The following is a 23,863-nucleotide window of genomic DNA, read 5'->3' as shown; positions in this document are numbered from 1 at the left end:
AGGGGCCATGTGGGGAGGAGGAACATATACTCCTGCACCCATAGGGAGCCTACCTCTTTGTGGGAGAAGTCAGTTTTGCCCAAGTGGAAAGCCTTCCAAAAATGAGCCTGAGGGCAGCATCTCTGCCTCAGGCCCTTTCGTTGCAGGAAAAAGTGTCCCTGGGGCCCATCACTGACTTTCCTCAAATGTCCTGGGACAGGAGGATGTTGGAAACAGGGCCTTCTTTGAGTGCTGGAACTACTTTAACTATGCCAATGCCAACAATCCTCCTGTGCCAGGAGAACAGGAATAAGAAGGGCAGGGAGAGTGCAAGGAAGGAGGCGGGGAAGATTGTCCATGCAATCTGCTAACAATGGGGGGAAGTCTCACACAACTGGGGTGGTAGGTACTGCAGGTACATATCTTGTGCCAAGGCTGTCTCTTTCCATACCCGTTCCTATTCTTTCCTGTAAGAGGCAACTGTCAGCCTTGGACCCTGTCCAGGTCAAAAACTGGAAGGCAGCTGATGATCTTGGTCAGGTGGGCTCTTTCTTGTATCCCTCCATATACTCCTGTCAATGCTGCCTAAAAAATCTACAAATGGGCACAAGGATGACCAGGTCCTGGAACTGCTTGCTGTGGGGAGCCCAGCCTTAAACCCACTTGGTGCTGGGGGCCAGGTAAATCCCTCCCCCAGGAGGTTTCCAGTTCAGATCTGCTTCTTGGCCAGGGGAAGGCCAGGACAGGGGAGCCCCAAAGCAGCTTAAAAAGAAAAATTGGTCCAAACTAAACTGCAATCACCTGCCAATGCTGCAACATGGAACCCCAATGCTAGGCGAAGAAACAGCACAAATGCAGAATGTTTCCTGAACAGAAGTCCTCTCTAGCATCATTGTACTCTGACACTCCCTTGCAAAAACAGAAGTTTTGTTTTGATCCCTCCACAACACCTAAAACACAGTGAAAGCAGTAGAAATACCAAGTAGTTATGTCACAGGGTACGACATAGCATGTCTTAGGACAGAGGATGTTAGGAAAAGGCTGTTGGGAGCAACTGCAGGGCTGCAGGAACATTTGCAGATGGTCGGCTGAGGGAGAGGAAAAAAGGGATCCCCCTCCCCCAGTGAAAAGTGAAAGAGGGTAAAAAGGAATCCCAACCCCCCAAACTCTACCACATTAAATTAAAGTCATCAGCATCAGTATCATCAGGAAAGAAAAACCAATACAAACACATCTATGGTAATAATGACAAGTCAATGAATCACTCACAGGAGAGCAAATAGATTATAGCAACAAGAAAAGGAACAATTAGGAATGTCAGTGTTTGAAAGAAAAGGGGAGGGGGACAGGGTAAGAACTGAAAACTTTTAAGAAGGGATGACATGTTTGGAAGTCACTGATACCTCTTTCTACCAACTACAGACTTCACTTCCCAAAAACAACAGAAAACGTTTTTGGTCCTTCTGTGTGTGTGTGTGTGTGTATGTGTGTGTATAAATATATACACATACATACACTCAAGGGTCTGTGTGTTTGTGTGTGTGTATACATATGCACATATACATGTGCACACACATATATATAAATTTCAATAGTGCTTCTCCGAAAAAAGTCCATCTATAAATATAATTTTATTTACTTTATTTCTTTATTTTAAAATTATCTGCCTCCCCTCTAGGTATTATTTTTTGAAAGGGGTTAACCTGCTGAAGTTTTGCCAGAACGGTGACTGACTGCGCTTGGGTTCGGCGAATTCAAAGACCTGTGACTGAACGATGCCATCGGGGACCAGGTACTGGCCCTGGTTTAACGGGTCCTGCGGTGGTGGGTAGGAAGGAGGAACTGAGCGGGCAGAGTTGACACCTAGAGTAGATTAGAGATCAAAGGGAAAGGGCAAAAGTTAGGTAGCAAGGGGCTTCTCAAATAACCCAGTAACCACTCTGGGTAGACAATTCAAGGCAACCTATTTAGAGAGTGTGAACTGGAATTGCAAATCATCCAAGGGAAAATTCCTCTCTTTAACAGACTTTGGAATGGTGTGGCCATTACTGCAACACTGTAACTCTCTTATCTAGTCCAGTGTCACTAAGAAGCTTGGAGTGTTGCCATCAGCCATATTACAGATAAGGACACTGAGACCTGGAGAGAAATGTCTTAAACAAGGTCATGTGTTGTTAGTGACAAAGCAAGGGCTAGAACCCACATTCTCTGACTTCCCAGTCCAGAGCTCTTTCCAAGAGACTAGTCTCTTATGCAGGGCTTGCTACCTTCCCAACTCCCCCAGGGTGTCAAAGGAGCTTGGTTAAGAACCACTTACTCCAGGGCAGACTCCTAGGGGAAAATGGTTTTCTAAACAAGCTAAAGGTACAAGTGATTCACTGTTTTGCCCCTGGTTGAGAGAGATGAACCCCACATTTCACAGGGAAATGACAGTGGTAGTGAAGAAAGCAAATTCACCACTAGAAGCTATGATTCATGGAAAGCAAGGAAAACTTGGAACCTATTTGGCACCTTTCAAAGGGAACAGCTTCAATGACATTAAGATTAAAGAGCTTCTTAACTTTCGTAGATGGATTTGCAACCATCAAAGCAAAATTCACATTCATGGAGGATCCTGGGAACCAGCGGGCCTAAGTCACAGTTTAATCTATATTTAAAGCAGAATAGGCTGAGGTGTATAGCATATTATTTCAGACATGCCAGGAAGGACTCTCTGCTGCTCCAAAATACCTTCCAAATCTGCTGGCCAGTGTCTGAAACACCACCATTACAACTTCTTTGTTTGACAAGTTGATCCCATTAACCTGGAAGTAGTATCATGGTAAGCCACCATCAACCACTGGTACTTCAGTGGGAAAAATCAAGTTCTTTTTTAAAAGCCAGCTTTGAAAGGTGGGAAGTGTCAGAAATATGCGGGTACTATGAGTCGGAATCCACTCGACGGCAACAGGTTAGTGTTTTTTGTTTTGTTTTTTTTTTTTGGTTTAGGTGTCAACAGAAGATATGAAGATATTAGGGTGGGACTTTTTGGAGTGCTCATTTGATTTGTTTATTTAAACTTTCTATTTTGAGATAATTGTGGATTCACATGCAGTTGTAAAAAATAATATAGAGAGATCCTGTGTACCCTTTATTCAGCTTCCCCAATGGTAACATCTTGTAAAGCTATAGAGCAATATCACTATCAGGATATTGACATTGATACAGTCAAGATACAGAACATTTCTATTGTCACAAGGATCCTCTTTTATAACCACACTCATTTCTCTCCCATCTCCACCCCCTCCTTAACTCCTGGCAACCATTAATCTGTTCTCCATTTCTAAAATTGTCATTTCAAGAATTTTACAAAACTGGAATCAAACAGTATGTAACCTTTGGGGATGGGCTTTTCTCATGCAGCATAATTCCCTGGAGATTTGTCCAAGTTGCTACATGTATCAATAGTTCATTTCTTTTTATTGATGATTAACATTCTATGATATGGATGTACCACAGTTTGTTTAACCATTTACCCATTGAAAGATATTTGAGTTGTTTCGGTTTTGACTCTTAGGAACAAAGCTATGAACATTTGTTTACAGGTTTTTGTGTGAACATAACTTTTAATTCCTCTGGGATAAATTCCCAGGAGTGTAATTGCTAGGTCGTATGGTAGTTCTACATTTAGTTTTTAAAGAAACTGTCACACTGTTTGTCAGAGTAGCTGTACCACTTTAATTCCCATCAGCAATGTATGAGTGACCCACAGTTCCTCTGCATCCTAGACAGCATTTGGAATTGTCACTTTCTTTTATTTTACCAATTTTAATAGGTGTGCAGTGATATTTCACTGTGGTTTTAATTTGCATTTCTCCAATGACTAATGATACTGAACATCTTTTCACTTGCTTAACTGCAATTCCTATATACTCTTTGGTGAAATATCTGTTCCTGTCCTTTACCCATTTTCTAATTGGAGTGTTTTTTTTATTATTATTATTATTGAATTTTGAGAGTCCTCCATATATTCTAGGTAGTAGTCCTTTGTCAGATTATGTGGTTTGCAAACATTTTCTCCCTGTCTGTAGCTTGTTTTTTCATTCTCTTCACAGGGTCTTTCACAGAGAAAAATTTTCAAATTTGATAAGGTCCAGCTTATCAATTTTTCATTTTTGGATCAGGCTTTTGGTTTCAAGTCTAAGAACTTCTTTGCCTAGCCTAGATCCTAAAGATTTTCTCCTATTTTTTAAAAAAATCTATATAGTTTCACACTTTACATTTAAGTCCATGATTCATTTTCAGCAAATTTTTATATAGGATGTGAGTTTAGGTTGAAGTTCTTTTTCTTCTTCTTCTTCTTCTTTTTTTTTTTTTTTTTTTTTGGTCTATGGATATTCAGTTGCTTCAGCACCCTTTTTTTGAAACCGCTAACCTTCCTCCATTGAATTGCTTTTACGACATTGTCAAAAATCAGTTGGGGATATTTCTGTGGGGCTATTTCTGGGTTCTTTATTCTATTCCACTGATCTAATGTGTCTATCCTTCTGCCAACACCACACTGTCTTGGTTACTGTAGCTATATAATAAGGGCTGAGATCAAGTAAACTGATTTTCCCCACTTCATTCTTCTTTTTAAATATTTTTTAAGCTATTATAAGGCACTCATTTGATTTTGAGTTGTTCCTAAAGCTTCTCTAGATCAGGCTATGCTCCTGGCTGTGGGAAGCTCCATGACAGACTGACTGAAATGGGGTGATGGCCCAGGAATTAGTATACAACTCCTGAGAAGTTCTATATCAATGCTTAAGGCCAAGGCAATGTGAAAGGCAAAGGTGGGGTGCTATTCTTCCAGTCAGGCTTCCCCTCCCTTAGAGCAGCAGACTGGGTTGATAAGATTTCATGACTTTACAGATGGGGTTGGAAGGAGATGTTAGAGTAATTACTCATCCAGTGACATCTGCATTGGAGAAATCTTAACAACAATGTTCCCCATCACTTCCAGAGAAGAGTCCTAGGGAAGGTTAAGGAAACTGGGTTTCATGGGTATGTGAGAGAACACCCTTTCAGCTCTTCCCATGTACATGCTGTACATATTGAATTCCTAAGTTTGAGGGACCATTTCCACATGTGTAGCACCCTTGAGTCTCAAAATATATCAATCAATCACCATAGCGCTAGACTAAGAGTCTTGAAGACAAGAAACAGAAATAAGGGAGAAGATTCCTAAGACTTCTGGGAAGTTTGAAACTAGAATAATTCTTTAAAGACTTTGGGATTGCTCTTAAGGGGGAAAAATGTTCAGGTGAACCAGTGTTTAAGTTTTAGGAGACAAGAGAGGACCTGAAAGGAATATCCTGGAGACTAAGACAGGCTGGGGAAGCAAGCTGACCCAAAGGCTTGGTATGAGTTAGCAGGACTGTTTTCTGATTGGCTGCTTTGTGGAAGTTTCTTTGCTTTAAGTGTTCTCAGTGAAAAGACCAACCATTCTCATATTTGCTTGAGGAAACCCAGGCTGGGGTAAAGAGGCACCATGGAGACCAGGATGGTGGGAGCAGTGGAGGAAATTGGAGTGACAGAAGCTGAAGAGGTGAGAGTCTCCAGGAGACAGAGGTGGGTCCCTGGGAGAGCAGCTCCTTTGCAGTCTGGGAACTCTCCAGCTTGCTGGAACTCTTTTCTGCTCACATCTCTGTCTGAGGAAGGTCAGAGCCTCTCACAAGGTTCTCCTGCTAATACAGATCACATCCTTACTGACATTAACTCCAGATTGTTTTCTAACACCATCTTTCATGTTTTCATCCTCAAAGGTTGGCTGTAAGGAGGATCACATTTCCATGATGAGGGGAAGAACCAACAAGGGCCTTCCAAGAGCAAGAAGCAATAAATAGCTGAAAGGAAGGCCACATCTAGCCAGAAGGGCCCGGCCAGGTGCACTGCTTAATTGGAAATTAGATATTCACAGGAATTCAGTGTCCTCAAAGAAATTTTCCTTAGTAATAATTAAGGGTGCTTTGTGCAACTGCTGGAATTTCAGGCAACTCTAATCTGATCATTTGTATGGTGACTCATTTTGAACCAGAGAACCCACTGAGAAAGCAGAAGGAAGGACCTGGGGAAAGTGAGGTCTCATTAAGATTGCCCTGGGGACAGTAACAGTGGATATCAGAAATAGAAGCCACTGTCAGCAGTTGAGGCAAGACAGAAAATTGAGCTCTTCTTTTCCAGCACAGGGCCTCAGCAGAACCCTGAGATGGAGAGGAAAGATCAGGGGACTCAGTCAGAGTCAAGCAGACTTAGGTTCAGAGTCACTTCACCCCAATGATCCTCAGTTTCCTCATGGGGGAAATAAGCTAAAATGCCCACATTCTCAGGGTAATATACTGATGAAATTAAAACAATTATATAAAGTGACTGGTACCAAACAGGCTCTCTAATAAACAGAGTGCAGTGCCTTCCCTTTGTTCAGCTAGGCATTGTAGTTTTGTTCTGGTTCATGAAAAAGAGAAAATGAAGCTTAATTTCAGATTCAAATTAATTCTAAAGGTATTTTTTAAGTACTTTAGTTAATGTTTCAAAGAAAGAAAGAAAACGAGTATCTGAATCTTTCATCTTGGTTCAGTTTGACATTCTCCATTCTGATTTGGGACTCCTGATTTGAAAGTAAGTTGAGCACACATCTCAAATATATTTATTCTTATTAATAAATTATATACATTTACTACTGACTGCCTCTAAGTTATTAGTAAGTCTTAGTTTCTCTCTTGTTTTTAGAAAAATAAGGAGAAAGAGAGGCTCTATTTTTTTTTTCTGTACCCAATGGACTATCTTTGGACACCCATTCCCTACAACATTCACTTCCAAGCCTTAAGCCTTTAAGACCATTTGCCACCTGTCATCAGGGACACTTGGGGACCTGGACATTCCCCTGCCAACCCAAGTGAATTGCAGCACAGAAACAGGCCTAGGAATATGCAAGCACATAGACCGAGCACATAGACTGTGGCTTCCCAGTCTCACACAGAGAGTGAGTGGGGCTGGGAGGTGAAGGCAGCTTTACCTTTTTGTTTAGGGACTTTTCTCACAGTCATTGCTGCTTGCTTCTTCTGGTTTTCAGAAATTTCAAAGCCTACGAGACAGAAATACATCATTCTTTTATGAGAAACATATATCCTTCCTTGCATGCATACATCAGTATAACTTTTCTGGAAGAGCAATGTATCAAAATGCATCAAAGGTCTTGGGGAAGAAAAAAGGTCATTCTCTTTGATCTGGTAATTCCCTTTATGGAATTTTACTAAGGAAATTAGAAAATTGGACAATGATTTAGCTACAAAGATGCATATCACAGTATAGGGGGCAAAAAAAAAACAAGTTAAGAGGTTGTTGTTAAATGGAGAAGGGTTAAATAAAGTATGGTGTAAAGTGGATGAACTATTTCACAACCAAAAGCAAAAATCCAAAGAAAAGGAAATAATGAGTTAAAAGATCACAGAATTACACTTGATCTTAGCCAAAAAGCAGAGAAGCGATAAAGATTACAGAATTAGAACAGAAAATGGACAAATAATAAAAGTTTCAGAAGAAGAAAAAAAAGTAATAATTAAAGAAATAACAGAAAACTTCCCAAAAGATACACTTGTCATTGAAAGAGTCTTGCCAAGTCCAGGCAGGATTAGAATATATATTTTTAAGACATATACCTAGACATACACTAGTGAAATTCCTGAACTTCAAGTAAAAACAAAATAAATTTACAAGCTTCAAGACAGAAAGGACAGCTTACTTAAAAAACCTGTAAAAGCCAGAAACCGTGTAAGATGGAAACCTGTCAGAGAAGGAAAACACAAGTATTTTCCACTAAAATGAGTGATAGAAAAGTGGTAAGACTGCACCCTGTCAAAGGTAGAAAACTTGTGAGACCTGGAAAAATAAGGCAGTTCTATCAAGTTCTGGCTCTCACAGGTTTCACTGTATAAAAATTCTCATCTGAAACACTGAAAGTAATACTCTGAATCAAGAGGAAATTGTAACCAAAATTACAAATTATCTAAAAATGAATAAAAAGAACATTTCATATTAAAACCTGTGGGAAATAGCTAAGACTACTCAAAAAGCAGTACAGTCTTAAAGGATATGAACAGGCAATTAACAAAAGAAATACAAATAACCAAGAAGCATATGAAAATAAATGTATAACCTCACTAGTTGAGAAATAGCAAACTAAAACAAATAGATACTGCCCAGTGAGGGTGAGGGTGTGTGTAGGAATGTAGATTCTACAACTTTCCTGGAATTTAATCTAAGTCTATATTAAAATTAAATCTGTTCATAACCTCACATTTAGACATTCCACTTTAGGGTATCTATGCTATAGAAATAAATATGTAATGAGATTATTTACATCATAGTTATTACAGCAATATTTTAGTGGGATCTGGAAACACGAATGTCCAGTAAAGAAGGAATGGTTGCTATATAATAATATGGAATATTATATAGCTATTAAAAAGAGAAATGTTATGGCTTTATTTATGTGTCAATTTCACTGGACTATAGTCCTTACTAATCTAGGTGTTGCTGTGAAGGTATTTTGCAGATGTAATTAAAGCCCCTAATCGGTTGACCACAGCTTCAGCTCATACCCATGGAGTTCCATCCTGCTCATGATCTTCCCTTCCTGACTGCCTGCAGATGACAGCTTTGGCCATGAGTAGCTAAAGCAAAAGGAAAAAATGATGAAGTAAAAGAGCTGAACAAAAGATTTCAAAGGGCAGCTCGAGTAGACAAAGTAAAGTATTACAATGAAATGTGCAAAGACCTGGAGTTAGAAAACCAAAAGGGAAGAACATACTTGGTATTTCTCAAGCTGAAAAAACTGGAGAAAAAATTCAAGGCTTGAGTTATATTACTGAAGGATTCTATGGGCAGAATATTGAACGACACAGGAAGCATAAAAATAAGATGGAAGGAATACACAGAGTCACTGTATTAAAAAGAACTGGTCAACATTCAACCATTTCAGGAGGTAGTATATGATCAAGAACTGATGGTAATGAAGGAAGAAATCCAAGCTGCACTAAAGGCACTGGCAAAAAACAAGGCTCCAGGAATTGACAGAATACCAACTGAGATATTTCAACAAACAATGCAACACTGGAAGTGCTCACTCATCTATAAGCCAAGAAATTTGGAAGATAGCTACCTGGCCAACCAACTGGAAGAGATCCCTATTTGTGCCCATTCCAAAGAAAGTGACCCAATATAACACAGAAATTATTGAACAATATTATTAATATCACATGAAAGTAAAATTTTGCTGAAGACAATTAAAAAACGGTTGCAGCAGTACATCCACAGGGAAATGCCAGAAATTCAAGCCAGATCCACAAGAGGACATGGAACAACTGATGTCAGATGGATCTTGACTGAAAGCAGAGAATACCAGAAAGATGTTTACCTGTGTTTTATTGACTATGCAAAGGCATTAGTCTGTGTGGATCACAACAAATTGTGGAGAACATTATAAAGAATGGGAATTCCAGAACACTTAACTATGCTCATGAGGAACCTGTATATAGACCAAGAAGCAGTCTTTCAAACAGAACAAGGGGATACTGCGTGGTTTTAAATCAGGAAACGTGTGTATCAGGGTTGTATTCTTTCACCATACTTATTCAATCTGCATGCTTAGCAAATAATCCAAGAAGCTGGACTATATGAAGAAGAACAGGGCATCAGGATTGAAGGAAGATTCATTAACAACCCACAATGTACAGATGACAAAACCTTGCTTGCTCAAAGTGATGAGGACTTGAAGCACTTACTGATGAAGATCAAAGACTACAGCCTTACTATGGATTACACCTCAACATAAAGAAAACAAAAATCCCCAGAATTGGACCAATAAGCAACATCATGATAAATGCAGAAAATATCGAAGTTGTCAAGGATTCCATTTTACTTGGATCCACAATCAACATCCATGGAAGCAGCAGTCAAGAAATCAAATGACATATTGCATTGGGCAAATCTTCTGCAAAAGACCTCTTTAAAGTGTTAAAAAGCAAAGATGTCACTTTAAGGATTAAGGTGCACCTGACCCAAGCCATGATATTTTCAATTGCCTCATATGCATGCAACAGCTGGACAATGAACAAGGAAGACTGAAGAATTGATGCCTTTGAATTATGGCGTTGGCAAAGAATACTGAGTATACCATGGCCTGCCAGAAGAATAAACAAATATGTCTTGGAAGAAGTACAGCCAGAATGCTCCTTAGAAGTGAGGATACCGAGAGTTCATCTCACATACTTTGGACATGTTATCAGGAGGGACCAGTCCCTGAAGGACATCATGCTTGGTAAAGTAGAGGGTCAGCAAAAAAGAGGAAGACCCTCAACGTGATGGACTGACAAAGTGGCTGCAACAATGGGCTCAAGCATAGCAACAATTGTAAGGATGGTGCAGGACCCGGCAGTGTTTCATTCCGTTGTACATAGGGTTGCTATGTGTCGGAACCAACTGGACAATACCTAACAACAAAAACAAGCAGAGAGTCTATATTTAGTGTTATAACTCAAGGGGTTCGGAAGGGCTCTAATAGTTTGGTTGGTTGGCTAAAATGAGTACCTAAAGATGGCCTACACTAAATTAAGATGAAATGCGAGAACTGCCTTTGTATACTGTAAAGGAAACTAGCAAGTTAGCCAAAGGCTTAAGTAAGTTGGAAAGATAGAGTGGATTTATCATGTAAAACCTGCTCATCCATCCCAGGAAGGTCCATAGGACACACCTTTCACCACAACTGTGAGAAATAAATTTATGAGGGGAGCCTCAGCATCCTTGAAGAGCTCTGTTTGCATTCTTCTCTGTAGGTCAGACATTACAGTGGGAACGATCATCAAACTGGGCTACCCAGATGCAGTGGGGAAAATGGGGGCCTGGGGTGGCAGGAACTAACTGACAGCACTTAATCAACAAAGGCGAGGTGGGTACAGTTACTGTAATGGGCATGTAGCCAAAGCAGTAATCAGAATACTCTGACTCACAGAGACCTATGGCACTGGCTAGATAATCATGGCATCCCTAGAAAAGAAATAAATGGGAAGCCTAATAAATTTTTACTTCATCTGTATAAGCAGAAGCTATTTAGGTATAGTGAACAAAGTCTGACTTGAATTACCAAAACAGTCAGAATCCCTCAACCAATCCCAAGACTCGAGCCAATTTACAGACCCAGAACTCCTTGAATGAAGGAAGGGGTGCTGGGATCCCTTGAAGAAAGTACCCACTACACACTGTCAAAAATGTATACTTCTTTCTCTTAGTCTTCCCAAAAAGGACCTATGGCCATATACCAGGGTGACTGCACTGGGGGAAGAAAAATAATCAGATTTTTCAGAGATTACTGGACATTGGCTCTAAATGGACAATAACTCCTGGAGACCCAAAATGTCACTGTGGCTCACCAGTCAGAGTAGGGGTATATGGAAGTCAGGTGATCAGTGACGTTTTAGCTCAGATCCATCTCACAGTGGGTCTAGTGGGTCCTCGAGCCCACTCTGTGGTTATATAATCCAGTTCCTGAATGCATAATTGGAATAGACACGCGCAGCAACTGGCAGAATCTGGCTGGGTATTGGAGAACTACAGTGAATTCTTGTAAACTTAATCAGGTGATGACTAAAATTGCAGCTGATTTCCCAGATGTACTTTTGTTGCTTGAACAAATTAATACATCCCCTGTTGGTGATGGTTGCACATGATTGATGTAATCGGTCTCACTGAATTGTACACGTGAAATATGTTGAACTAGCAAATATGTTATCTATATTTTTACAGAAATAAAAAAATACAATCTGGCACCTGCTATGCAGTTACTGAGCTGGTGGACTTTTTTTTTCTCTCTCTTTTAATAAAAGACCACCAGAAGCAGTTTGTTTTCAGCTGGCAGGGCTAACAATACATTTTCACTATCCTACTTCAGCTCTCCAGCCCTGTCTCATAATTTAGTTCACAGGGACCTTGACTACTGGTCTATCACATTGATGATATGCTGATTGGACCTGGTGATCAAGAAGTAGCAACCACCATATCTTATGCAAATAACAGCTTCTACGTTTGTTTGCCAACTGCTCCCTCCCCCCATGAGGTATTTTCATAAGTACCGCTATGCCATTTTTTGTACATGTTGCTGTAAAAAAATTAACATAGCATGCTTATGAAAATAGCTCATGGCTGGAGGGAGTAGCTGGCAAACAAACATAGAAGGTGCACATTATTTGTGTAAAAATATGGTACTCTAGATACATTGGTAAGACACTCGTATGCCAGGGGGTAGAAAATAAATCCCACAAAAATTCAGGCACCTTCCATCTTAGTGAAATTTCTAGAGGTCCAGTGGTCTGGGGCATGTTGAGAAATCTCTTTCAAGGTGAAGGGTAAATTGTTGTACCTTACTACTATAAAATAGGAACAAAGTCTAATGGGTCTCTTTGGATTTTGGAGGCAACATATACCTCGTTTGGGCATGCTACTCCAACTCATTTATTGAGTGACATGAAAATTTTCTAGTTTTGAGACAGCTCTACAACAGGTCCGAGCTGCTCTGCAAGCTGCTCTTCCACTTGTAGCATTTAACCCAGCAGATGTGATGGTGCTTATAGAGTCAGGGGCATATAGAGATGCTCTTTGGAGGCTTTGGCAGGCCCCTATATGTGAATCACAATGTGGACCCTTAGGATTTTGGAGCAAAGCCCTGTCATCCTCTGTGGATAACTACTCTCCTTTTAAGAAACAATTTTTGGGTTGCTACTGGGCCTTAGTAGAAACTGAATGCTTAACCATGGGCCACCATGTGAGCTGAGTCGCCCATCATAAACTTAATGTTATCTGACTGACCAAGCCATAAAGTTGGGCATGCACAGCAGCACTCTATTATCAAATGAAAGTGGTATATACAACACAGGCTCAAGCAGGTCCTGAAGACACAAGTTACATGAGGAAGTGGCCCAAATGCCCATGGCCCTACTCCTGCTACATTACCTTCTTACTCTCATCCCACATCAGTGGCCTTAAGGGGAGTTGACTAAAGAAGAAAAATCTAATGCTAGGTTTACAGATGGCTCTATACAACTTGAGGGCACCACTCAAAAGTGGACAGCTATAGCATTACAGCCCCATCCTGGGATAATCTTGAAGGACATTGGTGAAAGGAAATCCTCCCAATGGGCAGAACGTGGTTGAACCTGGTTGTTCATTTTGCTTGAAAGAAGAAACGGCCAGAGGTACAAGTACAGTCACGTACCACATAACATCCATCCGGGCAACGTCCGACCATATATATGTCCGTGGTCCCATATAGCTTTGCCAAGTATATACAGCACATATGGCTAAGTGTATACACTTGTCTGGACCCAGGAAGAAAGGGGCAGAGGGAGGAGAAAGGGAAGAGGGAGTGGGGGCAGGCAAGTACTGTGCAGACTCGAGGACAAGGATTTGGAGGTCAGTGAGCCATAATCAATTACATAGGATGACCTGTTCTGCGGATATCAGTTCGCCTCTTTCCCCAAGCCAATCCTGTCATTGCCAGTGGACTCATGAAGAAAGTGGACATGCAGAGCTTCGAACTGGTTCATTCCGGTTCAAAACTCTGCTGACAATTTGCGTTTCTAACAACTTCCCTGCTAAGAATTTGTATTTCCACCCCAGATATATTGAATCGGAATCCACATTTTAATAAGATCCCCAGGTGATTCTTATGTATAACTTCCTGGGAACTTGTTAGAAATGCAAATTATCAGCAGGGGTTCGAACTAGAACGAACTGATTCAAAGCCCTGTGGCCATGGTAGGAGAGATGGAAGTCTGTACAGGCTCAGCAACATGGACTTCCTCTCACCAAGGCTAAACTGGCTACAGCCACTGCTAAATGCCCAATCTGCCAGCAGCAGAGACCAACAATGAGTCCCCAGTATGGCATCTTTCCCTGGGGTGATCAAGTGGCAGGTTGATTACATTGGACCACCTCCATCACGGAAATGGCAGCACTTTGTTCTTGGAATAGACAAGAATATTGGAATAGACACTTAATCTGGATATGTGTTTGCTTTCCCTGCCTGCAATGCTTCTGCCAAAATTACCATCCATGGACTCATAGAATGCCGTATCCATTGTCATTGTATTCCACATAGCATCACTTCTGACCAAGGTAGTAATTTCACAGCAAATGAAGCACTGCAATGGGACCATGCTCATAGAATTAAATGGTTTTCCATGTTATTTCATTCTGAAGCAGCCAGCCTGGTAGAATGGTGGCATGACTTTTAGAATACTCCATTATAGTGCCAGCTAGATGGGGCTGGGGCAATGTCCTCCAGGAGGCTGTATATGCTCTAAAGCAGCATTTCATATATGGTGCTATTTCTCTCATAGCCAATATTCATGGGCTCAGTAATCAAGGTGTGAGAATGGATGTGGCTCCACTCACTATTACCTCTAGTGATCCACTGGCAAAATTTCTGCTTTCGATCATAGGCTCTGTTGGTCCAGAGGTCTTGGTTCCAAAGGCAGAAATGCTTTTACCAGAGGACACAACAATGATTCCACTGAACAGGAAGTTGAAATTGTCACCTAGCCTTTGGGCTTCTCATGCCTCTTGAGTCAAAAGGGAACAACAGGGCTTACTTCACTGGCTGAGGCATTCGATGCTGATTATCAGTGAGAAACTGAATTGCTACTACTCACTGTGGGTAAGGAGTAGTATGTATGGGATACAAGAGATCTCTTGGGGTTATCTCTCAGTATTCCCATGTCCTGTGATTTAAGTCAATGGAGAACTACAACAACTCAATTCAGGCAGGACTGTTAATGCCCCACACCCTTCAGGAATGAAGGTTTGGATCACCCCACCTAGTGAAGAACCAGGACCAGCTGAGGTGCATGTGAGGGCATCATTGTGGGTAGTGTAAGAAGGTAGTTATAAATACCAGCTATGACCAGTTACAGAAATGAGGATTGCAATAGTTGGAATAAGTATTTCTTCTTCATTTTGATACAAAAAAATACACACACACATATATACAATTATTTTTGCCTTCTCTCCTTTCTTATTCCTTTATCACCTAAGATGTGTTAACAATAATAAACTTATACCTCAGAATTTAAGTTACTAGATATAAAAGAAGAAGAGTGAACATAATCCCAAGACTTTGTATCTTCCTCTGGGGAAAGGGTTAGCACGTTTTTAGTTGTACACAGGATAGTTATATCATGTTAGGCAGAAGTATGACTTTATTATTATTTTTTTTTTTGGAGATTGAGTATGGTTTAAGGGGATGCATATGGGTATAAGCTGACAAGGGGAAGACTGATGGTTTCTTTGATGTGTCAACTTGGCTGTGGCATCACCTACAGTCCCCACTTCTCAAGGAGTTTCTATGAAGGTATTTTGCAGATATAATTAAATCTTCTAATCAGCTGACTTTATATAAGGGAGATTATGCTGGATAATCTGGGTGGGCCTGACCAAATTTGCTGGAAGGCCTTAAAAGCAGGGCTGAGGTTTCCTTAGGAGAGAGAAGAAATTCCTCCTATGGACCACAGCTTCAGCCCATGCCATGGAGTCCCACTCTGCTTGTGGTCTTCCCTTCCTGACTGCCTGCCCTATGCATTTTGGACTTGCTTTGCCAACCCCTACAATCACATAAGCCAATTCCTTGTAATAAATTTCTTATTGATATTAACCTTCTACTGGTTATGCTTCTCTGGTTGAACCCTGACTGATACAAGGAATTTTAGTTAAGACTCTATATTTTTTTCCTGGAGAGTTACTTATAATAAATTAAGTTTAAAAAAAGCAAGTTGCAGAGTAATATGCATAATATAATTTTTTGTAAATAAATAAGTTTTATGCGTATATATGTTTATATGCACATGAGATTAGCATGGAAACAGGCATGCCAAACTCTTAATATTGGTTATCTCACACAAGTTTAAGGAGTGACAGAAAAGGGAAAAGAAGTTATTTTTTTCTTTAAACAACTCCATATTTGTTTAAATGGTTATAATGGCTGTGTAATACTTTTATAATTAAAAACTAAAATAAAAAAAATTATGGTAACAATAAAAATAATGATTAAAATATTATATGATTTGGAGGAAATGCTAATGATACAATATTAAGTGAAAATGAGGACAACAAAATTGTATCTATTCATCATGGAGAGGCAGGGGTGTGGAGAGAAAAATTCAGCCACCCTAGCTTTTCTATTTAGACACATAGAGAAAAGGCACTAGAAGAAAATATATCAAAATGTTTATAATAGATATTGCTGGGTAGTATGTTTATGTGTGATTTTTAATTTTTTCTTTGTATTTCTCTGGTTTTCCTCCCAACTGTCTACAATGACAGTGATTTACTATACAACAAAAATAACCTCAATTTTATTTTTGAAAGATGAACACAGGCTTGCTCAGGAAGTAATTTCTGGAAACTTTTCTATCAGAAGCAAATTCTTAAAATTGCAGGTTATTAGGGCATTGCTAAGGGGGTCATTATATGTAAAGTTAAGACACTCTGCCCCTGGAAATGCCTATTGGAAGGATGTTTTCCATTTTATTACAAAGTAGATTGAAGAAAAGGAGATTTTTTGCCTTCAACATAGACACTTTCCACATGGCTTTTCCCCGCTGGGTGGGAGACATTGTGTTGGAGCTATAGGGAAGGGCAGGGATCTTCTAGTTGATCCAGGGTCTGCAAAAAGTACACTAAGACCATTCCTTTAATAGCTCTAACAGCCTAGGCAGTGGCAGAGACTGCTGTGACCTGTCATTGAGGGAAACAGCATTTTTATACCACCTCCATATCATGGTCCAATGCAGTGCCCAGATGCTAAAAGCAATTTGACTCGAATGGGACTCAAAGTGAGTTAGCAATATGCATTCTACCCAAGACCTGGGGAGACTAGGATTAGACTAAACTGTGTCTTTATGACTATCCTTCCTTGTCTCTGGCCCATTTCAATCCCCAACAAGATAGGAGAATATAATTACATCAGGATTGATGAGTAGGCTCATTTTCCCAGGAGCAGTTTCCATCAACTTGCCCATAGAGGTATTTTAAGGTACAATTACAGTCCCACCAGGAGTAGGGTAAAGACAGAAGCTGTGGCTGTGTGTGTTCTCAGGGAATTACAGGCCTGGCTGTTCGGTATTTTTATGCCAGAAAGGCAGGACCTTGAGCAATAGACCAGATAGTACTTTGCAAGCCACAAAGCTATTACCAATCGTACCTAATCCTATAGTCAGGAAGCAGCATGAAAAATATATCTACTGACTATATCCCCTCTGGAAAAGGGGAACAATCTGTTTCAAAAGAAAGATTATGTTTTAGTGTGATTCTAAATAATGCAGGTGGTCATAGTTTTAGACCCTATTATATTTTCCATAATTTAGTTTAAAATACTTAGATATAGACAGCACGATATGTATGTATGTATTAATTTTAATCTATACTCCAAGGGCATTTATTAACATATGAAGTACCCTAATCAGGAATACACACTCCAGAGGTGATTTTTTAATGTTTTAAAGACTCAGAAGCTTTTGCTCCAGAGACCACTAATACCAGTAGTTCTGCCACCTTAAGGCAGGAGGCCTAATTAGCCTAACACATGTTAGAAATGCATTTTTATTGGTGAAAGGAATGTTATTCAAGATGTTTGGACTGGCCAGAAATGTCTTACAGGCTCTTTAGTCCTCACATGAACTGGGTATAAGAATCTAGTGAGTCTCATAGACTATACCCTTGAGAAGGGATCCTGAAGGTTAAGATTGCAAACAGGTCCTACGTCATGGCCCTCATCAGAGAATTTTGTTGCCAGACTCTGACTAGAAAGTTAGCTGAGTTCTGTGTGAAGGAACAAAAAAAAATTAATAACAGACATCTTACTTTGATCTTAAGGTTTTTTTTCTCACCCATAAAACCAAAAATTAACAGTAAAAGCCTGACCCCCGATTCTATAAAACTATTAACTTTTTTTTCTGGCATTAAGGAGTATTAATAATTAGGAAACTGAGGCCCACTTTACCACAGTGATTAAATCTTTGCAAACTCCTTTGTGACAAAGACATCTTCTAGCTCAGAGTTTATCTAATGCAAAAAAATGTAACTTTAGGTAAATTCCCTTGCTTCCTGAGAGATGTGGCACCTCTTGTCATTCTAAAACCTCCAGACTACACTTAAATATTTGTGCAAATGATGGGGGAGGGGCAGCCAGGGTAGAGATCACCTAGTAGCCTAATATCAACTGATCTCAGTAAGCAGGGGGGCAGGGTTCAATCAATCACCTTACAATTAGCCAATGGTTGATTTTCTATTCTTCCTCCTCCTCTTCTCTTTGTAAGCTTCTTTGGAACTAGCCTACCTTGAACCATTTGTTTTTGTATTTTTTTTTGGTTTGTTTGTTTTTTTAGAATCAGAATGGTCTCTCTATATGCATATAGAGTAACTGCTTGGAATAAACTTTATGTTTCAATTTCCTTGAGTTTTGATTATTTTTTTTAACACCTGTCACTAAAATATTACCAAATCTTCCTTGACTAACCCTTTCACAGAAGATGCTGTCACGCACCTAAGCACAGAGAACTCGGATTTCATCAACAGGTTGTATGACTGCTTTTGTGTCTGTTTAGTAATAAATGTTGGTATTGTATAAGGGAATTTAAAACCAAGGTGCCTGGTAAATGTGAAATGGCTGGCTTGTGGCTGGGGCCTGACTTTAGTTCTGCTTTTGCTCTAGCAACAGTTGACCTTTGTACAGACTTAATCATGCAGCTAAGGAAATGTTTTTCTGTGTTTAAGCCAAAAGGAATGTCAGCAGAATGCTCCCTGGGGGTCATTGCTCAAACGGTTAACCTTAAGGAGTGACAGAAAAGGGAAGATGTCCTCAGGAAGTGATTTTGTCTTAAGCCAGTTATTTTACTCTCATAAAATCTATTCTGCAATCACCTAGGCGCTAACTCACTCCCCCTTAATCAGATGGCCAACCTTTACATTTCAAAGGACTTCAAGCTGAAGCTGATCTGGTCTATAATCAATCATTAACCCCCCTGTTGGCAGTACCTCTGCATTTATACATAGTATTCAATCCCCTTAGCCCACATATGCTCTGTAAACCAATCCTAGCAAAAGCCCCATTTCCAGATGTTCTGCCTCCCACTTCCTTAATTGCTTAGCAACCAATCAGAATATTGTAACATAAGCTCCTAGTTTAGCCCTAAAACTATCCCCATGGGACTGCTCCTCCCTGGGAGCACTGATTTCACTTGGTGAGATCTAGCATGTCCCCCTGCTCAAATGGTCTTTCTTCCAATAAATCTCTTTATTTTCACTTTATAAGCTGAGCATACTGGAGCCCTGGTGGCACCGTGGTTAAGAGCTAGGCTGCTAACCAAAAGCCTGGCAGTTTGAATACACCAGTCACTCCTTGGAAACCCTATGGGACAGTTCTACTCTGTCCTATAGGGTCGCTATGAGTTGGAATCAACTTGACCGCAATGGGTTTGGTTTGGGAAGCCAAGTATGGGTCATTACTCTAATGACAGTGTTTGGCAGAATGCAGCCTGAGCCTTGCTTTCAGTGTAACATTCTTATCTAGTAATGAGATTGTAGGGGAGGTCAACATATAGTCCCCGCCTACCCCTAACTAATGGAAGCTACTGGTATCTACCAAAAATAATCTAACATTTGGGAATCACCAAAGTGGCTTAAGTCAGTTTACAACAGAAATTTCTCATCTAACCAATCCAAACCCTCTATGTTCTTCATAGTCATATTCTTCTTATATATCTGAGAAGGATTACTTACCAATTTTTTCATCTTCCTGCACCATTTTCCGCTCTTCTCTGAAAGCCCTGAGCCAGCGAATCTTCTCCTCCAGCTTCTTGGCAAAGAACAGATGTATCTCTTCAGTCTCCTTGTTGTGAAGTTTGAAGGCATTCTTCATGCTGACATTGAAGTCATCATCTCTACCATCTTCAATGTCAACCACCTCATATTTATCCATGTCAATACGGCCTTTGTAGTATAGGATGTCTCTCCGGATCAGGTCCTAGGTGGGAAAGAAGAGAAGCCTTTTCTTTGGAGATATATGGAGAGTGAATACCAAGAGAGATGGCATATGGGCACAAGACACTAAACTGCTACTGTTTTAGAGTACCAGTGGGGGTTTGGTCTAAATTTGGGCAGGTTAGCTTAGCAAGCCCAATATTGACAGGTTAACTAGATACCCTTAGAGGAATCCTCTGTCCCATATACAAAGACTCTGTCTCTGACCTCAGCCTAAATCCTTATATGTGTTTGCAAGACTGATGGAAAGTAGAAAGCAGTAAGGCACACAATCACTTCCAGCAGTGACTAAAGACAAGAGTGATTAAAGAGGCTTTTCTTCTTCCAAAACATTGGCAAACCTGCCATAGGCTTGAAGTGAGCTGGCTAGGTGCATGAAGCATGCTCAAGAATTGAAGAAGGCCAGAAAGACCTGGATTTCAGAGGGGGAATGAGTGATAAGAATAGACAGTTGGTCACAAACTGCTGGCTGGGAAGGGTTATTTGGGGAGGGTCTAACACTTAACACTCTGGGAATTTTTAGAGAAGGCCTTGTCTGACAGGAGAAATGGGAGTTAAAGTGAGTGAAAAAGAGTTTCACATATTGACATGGATGAATCTCACAAATGTTGCTGACTGAGAAAAACAAAAGTTGTAGATAGATACAAATAGTATGCTACCTTTTTACTGTTATTGTTGTGGTTGCTTTCCTCTCAGATTAATCATAATTTTCAGTCCATGAGATACTCATCACTGGCCTCTCCTGCATGGTGCTCTTATTTGTCTATTTATTTTTAATAATGCAGTAAGTATTGGCAAACCCACCACCCAATCCAAAAGCTAGGACCTCAAGGCAACCTCCATCTTAAATCCTATGCTCATCATTTCCCTAGTTTTCTTTTTATATAGTTTTATCTCATCTGTATCTATTCCACTTACATAAGGTTTAAAAACATACAAAACAATGCCAAATAATGTTTAGGGATACACATACATGTACAAACATAATAAAGAAATTCATGGCAATGATATATGCCAAATTCAGGAGAGTACATAGAGGATAATGGGGAGAAGTGAGGGAGGAAGGGGAAGGAAGGGAAGCAGAGAAGAAAGAAGAAGGTAAAGAAGGGGCTACGGGAGGAATACTGTACTTTTAATGAAGTATTTCTTAAGTTGGATGGTAAGTACATGGGTGCTTATTATATTTTTTTTCTACTTTGAAGACTTTCCAAAACATTATTTTTAATTGTTGCATACTATTTCAACAAGGCATTACAACAAGTGTTTTCTACCATAATTTGATTAACATTTCTCTCGTTTTGTGGGCTATTTAAATTGTTTCAGAGTTTAATCTATTATAAGTAACAGCTGGATGAATAGTTTTGCACATAAAGTTGTTTTTGTTTCTGTATTTCAAATTATTTCCCTTAAGTACAGTCAGCCTTCTGTATCTGTGGGTTCTGCATCTGCGGATTAAACCAACCATGGATTGAAAATATTTGGGGGAAAAAAAAGTTCCAAAAAGCAAAATTTGCATTTGCCACAAGCCAAGCACTATGCTGAATCCATGAGAATGAAGTGATGTATAGGCATACCCTGTTGTAGCCTCCTGCCATTCCACAGATCCTCAGTCTCTCTCCAACACTCATTGTTTGAGCATTGTTCACCTTGCTTTGGTGCTCATTAGATTATTTTTATATCTTTTAAAATCTCAAATATTCATAAACTAAAAAAAGAAAAATATAGGTATGGATGAAATGATCTATGAGCCTATGGAATTTCAGGTCCGATAAGTAACTCTCAGAGCAGCCTTTCAGGCCCTCCTCATCTCAGCACTGCCCTCAGCCTCCCCTGAGAGCACATCCACTGTTTGGCTATGTGGTACAGCCTAGTCTGGCCTAAGCATGCCCCTGTGAGCCCTTTCTGGCCACCTCTCCCCCTCCTCTCTCCTTACATCTGGTATTTCAGTGAACCTGACAGAATCAGAAATGTTCGTTAATTTTTATTAACATTTTATAGTTTGGTTAAACCATTCCCATTCTACTGAATTGCCTGATATGCCTCACTTCTCAGCTGCAGGCTACCTGCAAAGGATCTGCTTTTGACCATGCACATTCCCAGTCTTAAGTCTTCACACTGCCAGTAGACCCTGATCACTTGAACTCTTCAGTAGGGCTGGGGAAAGCTGTTTTTAAGGATTTCCAACAGAGCTCTGTCAATCTCGAAGCCCCAGGGTGGAAAATACAGGTGTTGCTGAATTGCTTTGCAAAAAATAATCACCACATTGCTTGTTTTCCTCCCATAATGATTTTGCAAATAAATAAGCTGAGAGTACAGATGGGTTCTGATCTCTTGGGTGCCCCTAGCATCAAGTTCACAGGAGAGGAAGAGGTTAACTGTACAGACAGGGACAATGTTGCTCCAAGCCTATTTCAGAGCCTGGGTTCTTTAGGCCATGCTCAAGTGCACAAGCTCATTCCTAGACAAAAGAACAGAGTAGTTCCCATTCGCCAACTTCCTCAATTCTCAGGCATACTTTGTGAGACACATGCAGAAAAAGTGAGACCTGTCAAGCTAATCTAACTGCAAAAGCAGAGCAAGACGGGGGAATGGATGGATATAATCTAGCTTGATCTTGTAAAAGTTTTGAATTCTGCCTTACAATACACGTTAAGCAACAAACTGGGAAGCCAGGACTAAACCACATAGTTAATAGATGGATGCTCACCTGGCTAGAACACAGGCAGCCTCAACCTCTATCTGTTCCTAACTTCAGCCAGCTCATTCCTTTCCCCCTAAGTTGGTGTGTCATAGTCATGTCAGCCTTGAACACCTTTGCTAGTTTCCAAAAATGGAAAGGATGTACATGATCATGGAGCAACATTAAAAGCACCAACTAAACCTTCTATTGTTTCTTTAGGTACTTAAAGATGACAAGGAACTAGAAAATCTCTGCCTCAGTGATGGGGGAACAGGGCTAGAGAGGTGTATTGAAATTCTCCATTTGCCTGCCCTTCCTGGCTGTCCAGAGGGTTGAATGTGAGTTTTTCAGGCATCAGATTAGTCATAGGACAAACCAAGACAAGTATATGATGGAAATGATTAAGAATGACCCACTGGTTCAGAAAATCCAATCAGAAAGGATAGCTAAGGCCACAGAGCAGCACAGAACAGTGGAAAGTACACGAAGTAGAGTCTGAAGCTTATTCTGAGTACTGAATTTGAATTCTAGCTGCTTAACCTACTAGCTGTGTGGTCTCGGGCAAGACAGTTAACCTCTCTGAGCCTCAATTTCTTCAACTGTAAAATGAGGAGACTCATCCTTACCTTGTAGGATGGCTGTAAGCTCTAGTCTAAACATGTAGTTTCCAAATCATGCGTCAGCCTTGCCTGCTAAATATGATGTTGAGCTTTCTTGTTCCCAGGTCAGTGTTCTGTAGCCCTTTTAAACCAATTGTGATAAATCTCACTACCTCCTTTAGTTAATTTAAACTTCTAAAATAAATTCAATATTGTGACTAAAAATAAATCAAAGCAAGGGTAACTCTGAATATTTTTCAATTTACATAGCTATGCCACCATCCCTGAAAATTCCACATAACCTTTCATAGGCAGGTTAGATCATAGATCTAACTTATGCTCACACAATATCTCCTCCCTGCCACAACCTATTCCAATCCTTCCCAGTCTTCAAGGTCAAGTTCACATTCTTCCTCTCCAAAGAAGCCTTCTCTGACTGCACCCTCCATCCCAAGCCGAAGTGGTGCCCCTTCTCTGAATTCTAGCACTAAGACGGCCC

The 23,863-nt window shown here is 40.2% G+C and overlaps 1 protein-coding gene across 1 annotated transcript in view; it reads right to left on the bottom strand.

The window, feature by feature from the left end:
* Positions 1-1,622: 1,622 nt before the first annotated feature.
* The window catches only part of ARHGEF9 (Cdc42 guanine nucleotide exchange factor 9), a 120,390-nt gene continuing 98,149 nt past the window's right edge, over positions 1,623-23,863 (bottom strand). Inside the window, exons 8-10 of the mRNA XM_023736095.1 lie at positions 19,825-20,068; positions 7,016-7,084; positions 1,623-1,842 (exon numbers count right to left, since the gene is read on the bottom strand). Of these exons, the coding sequence (XP_023591863.1) occupies positions 1,661-1,842; positions 7,016-7,084; positions 19,825-20,068 (495 nt within the window). The 3' untranslated portion in view covers positions 1,623-1,660. The remainder of the gene's footprint in view (positions 1,843-7,015; positions 7,085-19,824; positions 20,069-23,863) is intronic.

This window comes from Trichechus manatus, unplaced genomic scaffold, assembly GCF_000243295.1.
Source record: "Trichechus manatus latirostris isolate Lorelei unplaced genomic scaffold, TriManLat1.0 scaffold00086, whole genome shotgun sequence".
In the NCBI taxonomy this organism is placed as follows: Eukaryota; Metazoa; Chordata; class Mammalia; order Sirenia; family Trichechidae; genus Trichechus; species Trichechus manatus.
This window is presented reverse-complemented; position numbering and strand designations above follow the sequence as displayed.